Consider the following 13,371-nt stretch of genomic DNA (forward strand, 5'->3'; position numbering starts at 1 on the left):
AGTCTTCAAGATTGGGACAAAGCAGGGGATTGCATTTTGCAATTCAGGGTTTTTGACTTCAAAAGCTGCAAGTTTTTTTTCCCACCAAGGATGCATGACTAAGTTCACCTATGGTGAGACACTGCATAATGGATAGTCTTCTCTATATAGACAAATGAGCCTACTGAGCCATTCTGTCTGAGGGAATGACTGGGTGGTATGGAAGTTCAGTCATCTTCTTCTTACTACACTTCCTTCTTACCATCTTTCAAAAGTGGAAAATCCAATATCCATGGTTCAGTCCCATAGGGGGTTTAAGAGAGTCACCCCCTCTCCTTTGTGCCTTTCCAACGCTATGGTGATAGGAAGGATTAGGTGTAGACCAGTCTTCTGAATGCCTTAGGAGACCAGGTCAGTCCCAGTGTCTTGAAGTATTAGCAGCATTCTTAGCCATCTGCACCAGCCCTGACCACCTCCAGACCTCAGGGCTGAGGGAAACCTAAGAAGTGAGTGACATTGAGTTTTTATAGGTAACACAATGGCTATAACAAAGAGGATCTTGGATCTTTGCATTTGTTCTTGGTTTGAAGCACTTTCTGGAGCAACTAAAAGGCACCTGGTTTGCATTTCATCAAGTCAAAGAGAAGGAAGGGAGGGAGGGAGGAAGGGAGGGAGGGAGGGAGGGAGGAAGAGAGGGAGGAAAAGAAAGATGGCGGAGCAAACAGATTGGACAGAGGATGGGCACATGAAAATTATTTTTTTTAACAAAGCAGTATTTTTTACTGCCTAGGCAAATGACTTTCGTGAAAATACTTCTATGAAAAGTAATATACTGTTTTGATTTTACTCAGCACTATCATTAGGCTTGGATGCAAACAGAAGTTTACAATAAAATAAAAACATGTATGATCAAAGACTGTATATAATTTTGTGATAAGGTGATTTGTAATTCAAGCAGTGTACTGCTCAAGACTCGTATTTTGATTCCCCATTCCAGATGCTGCAGATGCTCTCTGAGGAAGCAAAGAACACATGGATGAAGAGAAAAATAATTAAATATCATTGAGCTAAATAATTAAGACTATTACAAACAATATAAATAACAAATTTATAATGTATTACAATACAAATAAACAGCATTTTTAGTGTAAAAACTGCATTTGCACAAAGAAGCTATTTAGTAACAAATACAACGAAACTACATCAGAAACATGTGAAAATGATCTGAGTCACACATTTGCAGGGGCACAGTTCCCACGAAACTTGACCAAGAAGAAGCCATCTGAAGGCCATGTGCCGGTCTGAAACCACCAAAGGCCCTCTAACCAAATCTCCTGGTTCAGAAAAGCTGCTCAAAAGGTTGCCCCATCAAGGTTCATCATCATTTGGTTTTTCAAGAGGAACTGATCCGAAGAGGATTGAAAAACATCAGACTAAGGTAACAATGCTGAACAAGAAGGAACTTTTCTGTTGGCACAAAAGATTCACATGAATACTTTTCAAAATGTTGTATTTGACAGGATGGGTCTGTTACACACTTATAATACTGGCAGAAATAACACTTCAATACTGAGCTGGACAGAGATGAGTTGATACACATTAGCGAAAGCACCAATCTTTCCCTTCTTTCTCTCCCTTCATACCAATTTAACATTTTATACTGAAATCTTCGGTGGACCTTATTGTTCACATATATTTGGGCTCTTTAATGTTTGCCATCCTGGAAAGCAGCATACAGGCTCCACTCTTAAAGACTTGGTTGTAAAAAAACATAAAGGCTAAGTGCTCGCCTTTGAAGACATTTTTTCTCATCCTTTCCCAAAGGTCTTACAGGATGCCGGCTCTGCAGACTTACATATCCTCAAATCACGCAGCAATGCTGTAGTTATCAACCAGGATTTGGGCCATAAAAAGGTCAAAATTTGACTTTCTCCCTTGCTAAAAGCCAACCTGGCTAAAGCTTCTTTACTTTTTATTACAGTCGTTAGTTTGGATTTCTTTTTGTAGTTAGAGAGGCCTGTGCTAACAGGGCCCTTACACACCAGATAAGGTGTAAGTGTGCACCCGTGAGGTGAGATTCGGGGACCTGTGAAGTGAATGAGTACTGCCTGTTACCCCATTCAGTGCTTAGACTTCAAAGAAAAAGAAAGAAGTGGGATTGCCTATCCATAGCTCCAATAGGAGATCTCTAAGCAAGCTGGGGTGGTAGAGCAGATCTAGCAAGAGATGAATGATAAAACAAACTAATAAAAGGTAGCTAGAAATTTCAGATTTTCCCTCTCATCAGAGAAAAGAACCCTGCTCCAACTACTCATGCAAAACACACTGCACCCCAGTACAGTCTATAGTCACTTTTAATTTTCCTAATTTTGATTTACATAAAATACTTTTCTATAATTAGAAAACTGATATTGCAACATAGGGAAGCATGATTATTTTTTATTTTTTTAATCAAAATCATGTTTCCACACATTTGACTTCTGGATTAAACAGATTATCTCCAGGAAAAAAAATCCATAAAAGCCTATTGGAATGTTAATCTAATTTCAAATTATTTTAGGTGGACATTTTTCCCTGTAGTTTTTTATTCAGTAAATACTGGAAACAAACCTACAGGCCTTAAGTGAAAAGAAATTAAATTAGATGTGTACCTTTCCAGCCATTTAGTAAAAACCCCACTTTTTGCCAGGATAGTTAAAAAAAAAATGGTTCCTATAGCCACAGAAGCTTCAACTTTTAGTGGATCTTCTTCTCTAAGCTGTTTTCTCCTCTTCCTCCGACTTTTTTTTTTAAGTATTGTTGAGAAAGAACATACATTTCTCTTGATGTATAATTAGGTATTATTTGGGGTCCAGTAGAAAATTGGCCTTATGTTCATAAAAAGCAAAAATAGATTTTATTTCTTCATTCCTTCCCTTTTGGTCAAATAGTCCACTTTAAAAACTTTTTTTTTTTTTAATATGAGGAGTGGGAAATTATTATGGTATTATTAGGTATTATGCAGAAAAGCCAAACTATGAAAACTTTATTCCATACCTCTGAACTTGAACTTAATGATCTTTGAAAACTTTGTTTCAGCTGATTATAGGAGAAAGAAATCCAGTGACAGAAGCACAGGCTCCGCTCAGCAATGAATCAGAAAAGCTTTCCATGATCAGGGAGATGGAGCTGCCACCATCAGAACCATGGTGCTTGGGCTGAGGATGTGTTAGAGACGTAAATGGCAGGAGGGGTAGGAAATGAGCCAAAGTCAAGGTTTTCCCAGTCTGTCAGTTCTGTGATGGCCTCAAACTCAAGGTGCTGTTGCTGCGAAGAGAAAAACTATTGGCGACTCCTCATGAACTTCATAGTACTGGGGGATGAGACTGTCAGGTAACGGAGTTAGAAAGATGAAAAATAACCATCTCTAAAAATTGGACTCTGTCAGAATAAAAACTCCCTTTGTGTGAGGCTTGCAACAGGCCCATTCAGCCACTCGAGGGTGGAGGGTCTCAGCACCTCCCCCTCCTCTAGGGAGCCTGTGTTCAAAGTTAATACAAGGTAAGGGTTATCAAAACAGCCAGACAGGAGTATATTGCATATTTCTTTATAAAGATGACAGAAACTTTTTGAATTTCATAAACCTGTATTACTTGTTTTTCTGTCTGGACCCAAGGGGTGTAGGATCAACTTTAGACATCTTTCATAAGCTTGGAATCTAATTTTATGAATTTATTCTAAGACATAAATCAGGTAAGGCAGAAGTAGATGGATGGATTCTTTAAAAGAAATCGGTCCCCTTGGGTACTTTTAGTAGATTGAGTACTGAGAGATTTACAGGGATAAAATTCTTTACAAGATTAAGGAAGAAGGAAACGAAACCAAATCTTTCATTTCCAGATATTCACTTTCATTAATTCTTTCACCAAAAGCACATCACTGAAAGAAAACCAGAAATGGTTTTGCAGTTAATATTAAAGTGGTTCAAGAGCCAGGGAACCCCTTGAGATGGAAGCAAAACAACAAAGTATTCAAGTTCTCTTCACAAGACAACCTTGTCCTGGGCAACACTTAGGGCACTTCTGGCTTCAAAAAGAATATTGCTAAAGGAACCTTTTGGGGAAAAAAAAAAAAATTACTACGTTTTGGCAAACAACAACAAAAATCTCTTCTGTAAAATCCCTGCTTCCCTTTTGAATCTCCAAAGGTTACAACATTTCATTCAAGACGCTTGGCAGTCACGGCTCCGTGGGCTTTGGTTCTGGATTATGTAAACCCTCAAGTCAGAATGAAGGCGGCTGATGGGAAGCGGCGGCTGCGGAGGCCGCTCACTGAGGAAGTATTGTGAAGAGCGTGGGGCGCCTGCAGGCCCGTGGTGGGAAAGTTGTAAATACTAAAGGTAAGAAGTAAATCCTAACAAAGGAGGATCGGAGAGTTGGATGGCGTCCAAGCTCTCTTCTACCATAACATCCAGGGCCCTCACGGTTTCTATCTCTGGAAAAGCGTCTCCGCACCGCGGTGGCTGATATCTCTTACAGTTTGACAAAAACAAATACTTAACACAGAAGACTTCTGCAAGAACTCCCTCCCATGCGCTGTGAGGATGGTCGTGGTGCTTGGCTTTCGTGTTATGGCGCCTGCGGGCTGCTTTCCCTGGTCAGGACTCTCTAGCCTCAAGCCAGTGAAGGTGTGCCCATCCCAAGTCCCCGGACAGATCCCCACACCCGGTTTGTCTCTCCGTTTCCTGATTGTCATGCCTGAAACGCTCTCATTAACCTACATGAGGCTCAATGCCAGAGACTACATGACTAGAGATCGCTTTTTTAAGAGAAGCTTGCTCATTCAGGAAAAAATAAGGATTTGATTTACACTGCAGACCCGAGGGAAGCGGACCTACTCCTTCGGTCTGAATGCTCGGAAACACTGTCATTAGACCTGTGGTCCCTTAGCGGCGTGCTGGCTTTTGCGCTGCCTCAGTGTGTCTTCCGCCACCTCAGTGTGGGCGGCGCCGGGTGGCTCAGGCAAGTCTTCCTCAGGCTCAGCTTCGCCCTCCTCCTGCGCCTCCCTCAGGGGCCCCTGGTCCTGGGCATCATTCCTCTCCTCGTCCGCGAGGGCGACCGAGCCGTCCTCCTCCTCGTCCTCCTCTACTTCGTCCTCATCAGCAAGGTCTTCTTTTTCTTCTTCATCATCTACAAGGCTGTCCTTGTTTTCTTCTTCATTCGAATCATCTTTTTCCTCCTCTGCGTCCTGCGGCTGTTCGGCTTTGTGAGCCTCCTCTGACTTCCGGGTCTGCTCTGTGGAGGGAACAGAAGGGAACGTCCTCTCGATAAACTGATCACTCAGCAGGCCATCGAGGGTGTTTAGTCGTGAAATGAAGCCGGGGTTGGGGGTATGGGGGGGGGGGTACGTGACAGTTTTCTCCAGTCTGAAGCTGTGCTAGCCCACAGCATGGACCTCAGCTGATGGTGTCCTACCTCCATCCCGGGCTTCCCTGATCCTGTCTGGAGATTTCCCTGGCCCTGCTGACTTTGGTAGAGAACAGAGGGCAAAGGTTCCTTCATGCTTTATATTTGGTACCTTACAGAACACTCTGTGACCCACCCACTAGTCAGGCGATTGGTTGAGAAATGTGACTTAAGTCAAGCCAATCACAGGACTTCCCAGGAGCTTTCAGCCAGAGTCAAGGGGATAAGCCTTCTGTCTTCCCAAAGGATTTGTTCAGCTGATAATATGCGAGTTAGGGTTGTTGACAGCCCCTGAATCAGCCACATAGAAGCAGAAACCCAACATCCCTTGGGGTGTGCTTGAAGCCAGAACATCCCTGGATCTTGCAATTATGTGAGTTAATAAATTTTCCTTTTTTTCCTAAGTTACTTTAAACTGGATTTCTGTGATTTTTAAGAATTCTAAACACAATATATTTTCTAATTATCTATGAAAGCCTCCAAGCCTTCACAACTTCAAGAACTCAAAAGAAACAGAAGTTTATTTAAACTCCCACATAAAATGCAACAATTATAAAGTCTCATAAAAGTCTTCACGCAGAGTCTCAAAACTAGGAATAAAAGCATGCCAACCCAAGGCTCTTGAGTCCCACAAATGGTGTGGGGTAGTGCAAGGATTTGGGAAAACTGTTCTTACAGGACTTAGGAGAGTTAATGGTACACAGTTGAGACTCAATAAATATGAATTCCCCTCCTTCATTCCAGTTTGAATGAAGGAAAGGGTATCAACTAACTGATGAAGGGCATACACTTAAAGGGAAAAAACAATTGCCAAAATGAAGTATTCCCTAATTTAAGGAAGAAAGAAAAAAAAGAACCTTTGTTCAAATCTGATGTAGAGAATACATTTCAAAGAATTTGGTAGTGGTGATGGTTTGGATACCTACTGAATTACGGGGGAAGAATCTAGTATCTCTTTGAGCGCAAAAGGGTACACCACAGAATTCCAAAAATACTCTATTCACATGAGTTTGTCATACTTACCAGTGTGTTCAGATAAATGCTTTGGAAATGGTAGATAGAAACATTCTGATATTACCACCAGGACCTGGAAGGAAAAATGTGGTTTTACAGTGACTAGATATTTATTACCTCAAATGTAAAGAACCTCAAATGTAGGCCTTGGTTCTTTAACCAGACATTCAGAGACAATTAATTAGCAGTTGGTCAAAAGTCCTCAAAAAAGACATGGATACAATTAAGAATCATCTATTTTTTAAATGAAACAATGTAGGAAAATATTATGAATATATAACAGGAGTCAGGGATCACAAAGTCAAATGTCTATAGAGGGCCCATTAAAAATAGGTATATCAAACAGGTATAAGAAAATAGATACTCTCAGCCAAGTCTAAAATGGCCTTTTAAAAAAACACTCCTATGGCCAAACAAAATTAGTCTGCATATGGCTGCCTCTCACCCATGGGTAACCACTGACTGAATAAAACATGATGTCAGGGGCTAGAATTCTTAAGAGTACCATAAGAAATTTCTACAGAAATAAACTGTGAGAAAAGTCATTGATGATATGAACTAAACCCTATTTTAGACAGTGATTGCCTTGGCTTCGTCTTCAACCTTACTGCAGCATGACTCACTTTCTACTTGCTATAAGCATCCCTCTCCCCTTGTAAACTACAAACTCTTTGGAGGCAGGTTCCGCCCAATCTCTGTTCTGCATCCGGACTGGCATGGGCCAACGTGATGAGGCTACAGATTGTGTCAAAAAGGGCACAGTTCTCTGACTGGGAATAAGCTGCAGTCACTCTTCACACCTTCCCCTACAGCACCCCACAACACAAACATCCACCCAGAGAGAAGCTGCCTGTTTAGAAGGGCAATCCACTTCTTGTACCTAGCTAACTCCTGGACTGTGCCTTTACTTTGAATAATTGCAGGGCTTTAAAATAATACTAGTACTTCATACATTAGTGTTTTAAAAGGTGCTTTAAAATGTTAAAGAACCTAAAGAAGTCATAGTACTTTTGATTCAACTTCATAAACATCAGATGAGTACCCTACTTTGTGTTCAGAATTATTATCATCAAAATTTGGTTCATTAGGTTCCAGGTATCATGTCAACTTCTGCAGGGAGAAGTTAAAAAAAAAAAAAAAGGAAAAAATGGTGATTTAATTATAAAGCAATATAGAACATGAATTCCATAAGAAAAAATGAATAAAGCACTTTGACAGATATTCACGAGATACAGATACGACAACCAGTTCTAGGTTTGGGAAGGATCAAGAATGGCCACTTGAAGGAGGCAGCTTTTAAGGCCATGGACATGATCCAGAGTGGGTGGGTAGCACCAGCTGCCAGCTCTTCTAAGCTACACCAAATTGACCATCAGGGGACCACTCACCAAGCAGGGGTCCAAGCAAGTGACAACTCCTGCGAGATCTGGCTCCTTCCCCAGGGAGGAGCACTGTGGGGCCAAGCCATAAGGCAAATGCTCCAGAGCAGTGGCCAGGCCTGGGGGTGGGGGGGGGTGGGAGGGACACTCCTCCCTACCGGGAGGGTCTGGAGGGGCAAGCACCCTAGGAGTCCAGGAGTCTGGCGCACACAAAAGGGATTGACTGCCTTTCCCTGAGGGTGCACTGAAGAGAAGGGGCAGTGATCTTTCAGCCTGGGGGCTGGAGATCAGGGAGCTGCCATTTGTTACTTTTTTTTTCATCCCCTAAAGTGGTGTGAACAGCCTTCAGGGAACAAAAGTCCCATGGAGCAAAGGGTAGGAGCTTCCACTGAGCCCTGCCAGGAGAGGTGCAATTGGGTGCACCAGGCCCCACCCCCAGAAGTTTGGCAGGATCCTCAGCAAATACCAAGTTTACAGATGGCTCAGAACTGAAAAAAACAAAAACAAAACAAACAAACAAAACTGCACTAGAGTAAGATAGTATATAGAATTAGAGGTTGAGAACTTTGTTTACAGGTGAAAAATAACATTTAGTAACATATTTTAGTTGTAACGAGGTTCAACCAAGAAAACAAACAAAAATCCAAACTAGCAGGCTTGTTTTGACTTCTCATCTTTTTAAAATTAGAAAAAAGTAGGAAACAGAATAGTTAGGCTTATGGGGAACAGTAATTTGATCAGAAAATCACTCCTCTATGGAAAATACCATGCTCCTGCTGGCCACTGTGTAAGTTAAACTCTAGAAAGATTCATAGAGAGAAGAACTTCCAGGGACACCAGGACCAAGCTCCATACGATTGCACACCTGGGCTCTGCTTTCAGCCCTCAGTTAATGGCAAAGGTGCCACAGAGCACAGAAGGCACAGCTGCAGACCTTCCTGAAGGCTAAAATTCTAGCTGTTGTGCACTTTTTAAAATATGTATTACAGCTTTAGAAAAGGAATCAGAGATATATGTTTGGTATTTTATGGAAATGGATTACCAGAAAATCTATGACTCTTACTGCTTTGAAATCATTATCCTTTTGTTAAAGAAAGCTCTCCTCCCAACTTCCTTTAAGGAATAGTATTCTATATCCTTTAATCACTTGAATAGTCTAGAATCAACTCTCTTCTTTCTTCAGGCCAAATCTTAACAACCTTTCTGAACTATTTAAATCAAAGTTTCTGAATGAACTTAGGACACAGGCCTGACCTGATTTCTTGAACTTAAAGTTAACCTCAAAGATAAAATTCAAAAACTCTTGATGCTGAGAAGACTTTCCAGTGGTCTTTCAATAGGTTAACACACAGCCTACATTCTCTACAACTCCAACTGAGAATGACCCAGGATTTCATGGTGTTCCCCCTTCAAAAGCCTCATATTCATGGGCTCTAAAATACACTGCTAGAAAAATCTAGCACCAGACAGTAGATGAGAGAAGCATATTTATATCCAGTCAGATTTACATCCAAAGTCAAATCCTTTTAGGCCAGACCATCAGGGTCACATTGGTTAGAAATAAGATGAATGTGACCTAATGAATGACATATCTTGAGTTCCATTCCCACCTGTGGAGTTAACACCAGCAGTCAGATCTCAGATATAAGCCATAGCATGAAGCAAGCATGTTTGCAGCAAAATAAAATCAAGCCTCCTTGGCTTCTTGAAGTACAGCTTTGTCATAACAAGTTATATATCAATATATAGCTATACACACACACACACACACACACACACACATAAAAGCTATTGCTAACATTTTAAGCTTATTTTTAAAGAAGGACTTACTAAAAAGCTGAAATGCATTATACAATGTAAGGATAGACTTGAAGATAATCTAACTTCAACGTCTGTCCTTTTATATAAATTTTTAGTAATCATCAATTATTCCTATCATACAGTATTTAGGGGTTTGTGATTAATATATAACACAATGGTTTTTAAGAACTCCTTAATTAGAGTTTAAAACTTGATCATATTGATCCAGTATGGATAAAAGAAAGATTAAAAATTATGTAAAAGAGTAAAACATTGCCAAAACTCTTACAGTTGCTTATATAGTTAAATAAACAAATTTATTATTTTAATTCTTACCCAAAACATCTATGGAGAAAATGCAAATACCTACTAGGTACTAATTTTCATACTTAAAGAAGACGTGGTAAGGTAATGTGCTTTGCATCTTATTTTTTTCTCATAATAAGGACTGTGTTTTTTATGTACCTTATCTCACAAAATCCACCTTAGGATAACCAGACTGTATGTATAAGCAGCAGGTCAGGATTAAAGGTTCAGTTGCAGGATATAAGCAAGAAAAAAATCACCTTGTTCTCTCAAGGAACAAATTCACAGATTTGGCCTCATCACCACAGTGTTCCAATCAAGGAAGCAATGTGTGAAATCACAGCTGACTTGGTTGCCTTGGAAACTGACTAGGCAGCACACATTTTCACAATATTTTAGGTTAGTATTAGGAGATAATAATTTAATGAACTTTCCATTTTTCTCAAATTACCACTGAAAGTAGTATCAAAAAAGTAACTTTAGATCATACACAAAATGATACTTGTTTATGCACCTTTTCTTTCTTGACTGCTTTCTAGTTTTGCATAAAACCCATGTGGTTTTAAAGAAAGAGAAAAAAATGGCATTATCTCTTACCAGACCCAAGAAAAGGCCAAAAATCAAGGTAGCCATGACGAAAAAGACGTAAGAACACCAAGCAGGAATTCCAAGGGTCACTGTGAAATAGTTGTGAAGATGCTGTAATCAGAAGGAAAAAATAAAATATTTATTTATTACCAAACACGTTTGAATTTCCCTCCTTTGCTAGAGCTGAAGTCTGCTAACTGTTTCTACATGTATGAGTTCCCACAAAGTTCACCCCATCTGCATTTATGTAATTCTTCAAGGAAAAGTCAAATTTTACAACATTAAAAATTGGAGGGTACTAATGAAGGTCATATCTATTAAGAGTTATATTTCTTTGTTTATGATCTGGTAGAACTCTGGCAGAATTGTTTTTCTAGACCCTTCTTTCATCATGACAGATTCTTTTTGGTCATTCTCCCCTAATAATTCCATATACCTCAATTTTTACTCATCATGTGGCATCCACAAAAAAATCAAATTTCTTTTTAAAGATTTTTTTTTTAAATAAATTTTAAAAAAGATTTTAAAGATCTTCTTGTCAATTTTTTTAAAAGATTTCATTTATTTATTTGACAGAGAGAGACACAGTGAGAAAGGGAACACAAGCAGAGGGAGTGGGAGAGGGAGAAACAGGCCTCCTGTCGAGCAGGCAGCCGGATGCAGGGCTCCATTCCAGATCATGACCTGAGCCAAAGGCAGCCTCTTAAACAACTGAGCCACCCAGGCACCCCACCCTTTGTTAACTTTTAAGTGGAACTAAATTACTACTTACAGAACATCAGTCATTTAAAATGTCTCCACACTGGGGTGCCTGGATGACTCAGTAGGTTAAGCATCTGACTCTTGATTTTGGCTTAGGTCACAATCTCAGGACTGTGAGATGGAGCCCCTGCCAGGCTCTGTGATGGGCATGCAGCCTGCTTATGATTCTCTCTCCTTCTCCCTCTACCCCCCCTCCACTCCCACTCCTTCTCTCTTTAAATAAATAAATAATAATAAAACAAAACAAAATGTCTCCATATTTCCTTTTCCTAATCAGATGATTTCTCTACCGTACCCAAAAACTACGCTCAATAACTTGCCTAAATCACCATAAAGCTGAAAATATACTAAAAAGAAGAAAGTCTTTCTAGTTAATTCATTAGGAATGAATGAGATTCCATCAGTCTTTGAGTACAGCCCACATCCCTTCATGCTTACTATTCCCATCAAATACTTTAAAAATGAGTGAAGAGATACCATCTTTGCTGAAAATTGTTTACATGCTAACTCATGCAGGTATGAACCTACCAGTCTGGAGTGAAGGCCCACTTGAATTATGGACCTGCAGCAACCATGCTTCACCATGATGGCTTAGTGATCATCTGTGTTAGGCACTTACAGCTCCAAAACCAGTCATTCACTATAATCCAGGCATTTACTGGGCCCATGATGAAATGGCTCCAAGCTAAATGCCACCAGCAAGCAGAGATAACAGAATGACTTACCTAAAACTGATGAGGTGGATGAAAATGACTCCTAGTTTCTATTTTAATTTAATATTTCTCAAAACCCAAATTACTCAAGTATCTCCCATTGGTTTCTCAGTTTATAAATGTTAATTCAATTAAATAATGTATTTTATTCTGGCTTAATTCCAAATGATAAGCCAACAAACAAAAAAGTTTGTTAATGGTCTAGAATAATCTGAGCTCTCTTCTCTCCAATTTCTTATTCAGTAAAAGACATAGATCTAAAGACTCAGCAAATACTTTATATATTTATATATGCCAAGTGTTCAATAAATATTTATTGAATTAAAAAAAGATACTAGCACATCCTTTAATTATTCATAGGAAATGCAAACAACTCATGATTCGTAAAACTATCATCCATTCATCCATCTTCTGTTGATGGCATTGGTCATCATTTTATCTTTAGCTGGGGCAATTATTTATTAAGAGTAATCTAACATTCTGCAGCCCAGTAGAAAAGAGGTATTTGCGATATCAAAAGCCTGCTTCATTCAGATTCTGTTCAGTGTAAGTTCTAAAATGTAGCATACATGTATCCACCTTTAGAAAATTCTATGTATACATAATTTATGCTTTTCTTGATGACTCCGTGCCACCATCAGGATTAAACTCTGAAATGTGCCAAAGAATTAGAAGATAGAGAAAACCAGTCTGGCTTTGTGCTGACCCATAGAGGTGTGTATTCTGGAGCTTGTTTTATAAATAATATCCATCCATATGGCTGGAATGAATAACGTCCTGTTCTAAGTCCTGCATAGTGTCTCACACTCTTTCTGCAAAATAAATGATTAAATTAACCCTTAAGAAATTTTCTAAGTTATTTTCTGGAATTCAGTAAGTTATATGACTTTGAATCATTGCATTCTGGGTCACACACTTCTGAGTGGATTCAAAATATCCTCTTACTGTATTGAGTTCCACTTCAATTTTCTCACATCAATGTACTCTTTAAAGATCTATGTGAGCCTCTTAGAGAAACCCTGCCATCTTGTGGTCTTTTAGTTGGTTAATACCAAAGCCTCATTAACCAAGTTGTGTTTTCACAACTGCAGACATAAATCTTTATCTGTTTACTTTGTCAGAGTCACAGTAGTTTTAGAACACCTTTGAGAGTGTTGGGGTTTGCGGCATTAGGTACGTGAAGTCTTGTTGTATATACGTTTTTGAGTAGTAACTGATTCAAACTGATCTCACTCAGTTTTAGATTCCCGTGTTTTAACTGCCAGGCAAAGTGACAGTTTTCAATTGTGGAAAATACTGATCCTTGTTCAAAATTATATGTGCTCATTATAGGGAAGTATCTTACTCTGTTTCCTTAAAATGCTCAAAAATATCACCTAATGGGCC

The 13,371-nt window shown here is 39.5% G+C and overlaps 1 protein-coding gene across 1 annotated transcript in view; it reads right to left on the reverse strand.

Moving 5' to 3' along the window:
- Positions 1-1,073: 1,073 nt before the first annotated feature.
- TMX4 (thioredoxin related transmembrane protein 4) overlaps positions 1,074-13,371 on the reverse strand; it is a 43,054-nt gene continuing 30,756 nt past the window's right edge. The window contains exons 6-8 of the mRNA XM_032351386.1: positions 10,520-10,621; positions 6,447-6,510; positions 1,074-5,252 (exon numbers count right to left, since the gene is read on the reverse strand). Coding sequence (XP_032207277.1) covers positions 4,888-5,252; positions 6,447-6,510; positions 10,520-10,621 — 531 coding nt within the window. The 3' untranslated portion in view covers positions 1,074-4,887. The remainder of the gene's footprint in view (positions 5,253-6,446; positions 6,511-10,519; positions 10,622-13,371) is intronic.

Source organism: Mustela erminea, chromosome 7 (genome assembly GCF_009829155.1).
Source record: "Mustela erminea isolate mMusErm1 chromosome 7, mMusErm1.Pri, whole genome shotgun sequence".
NCBI lineage: Eukaryota > Metazoa > Chordata > Mammalia > Carnivora > Mustelidae > Mustela > Mustela erminea.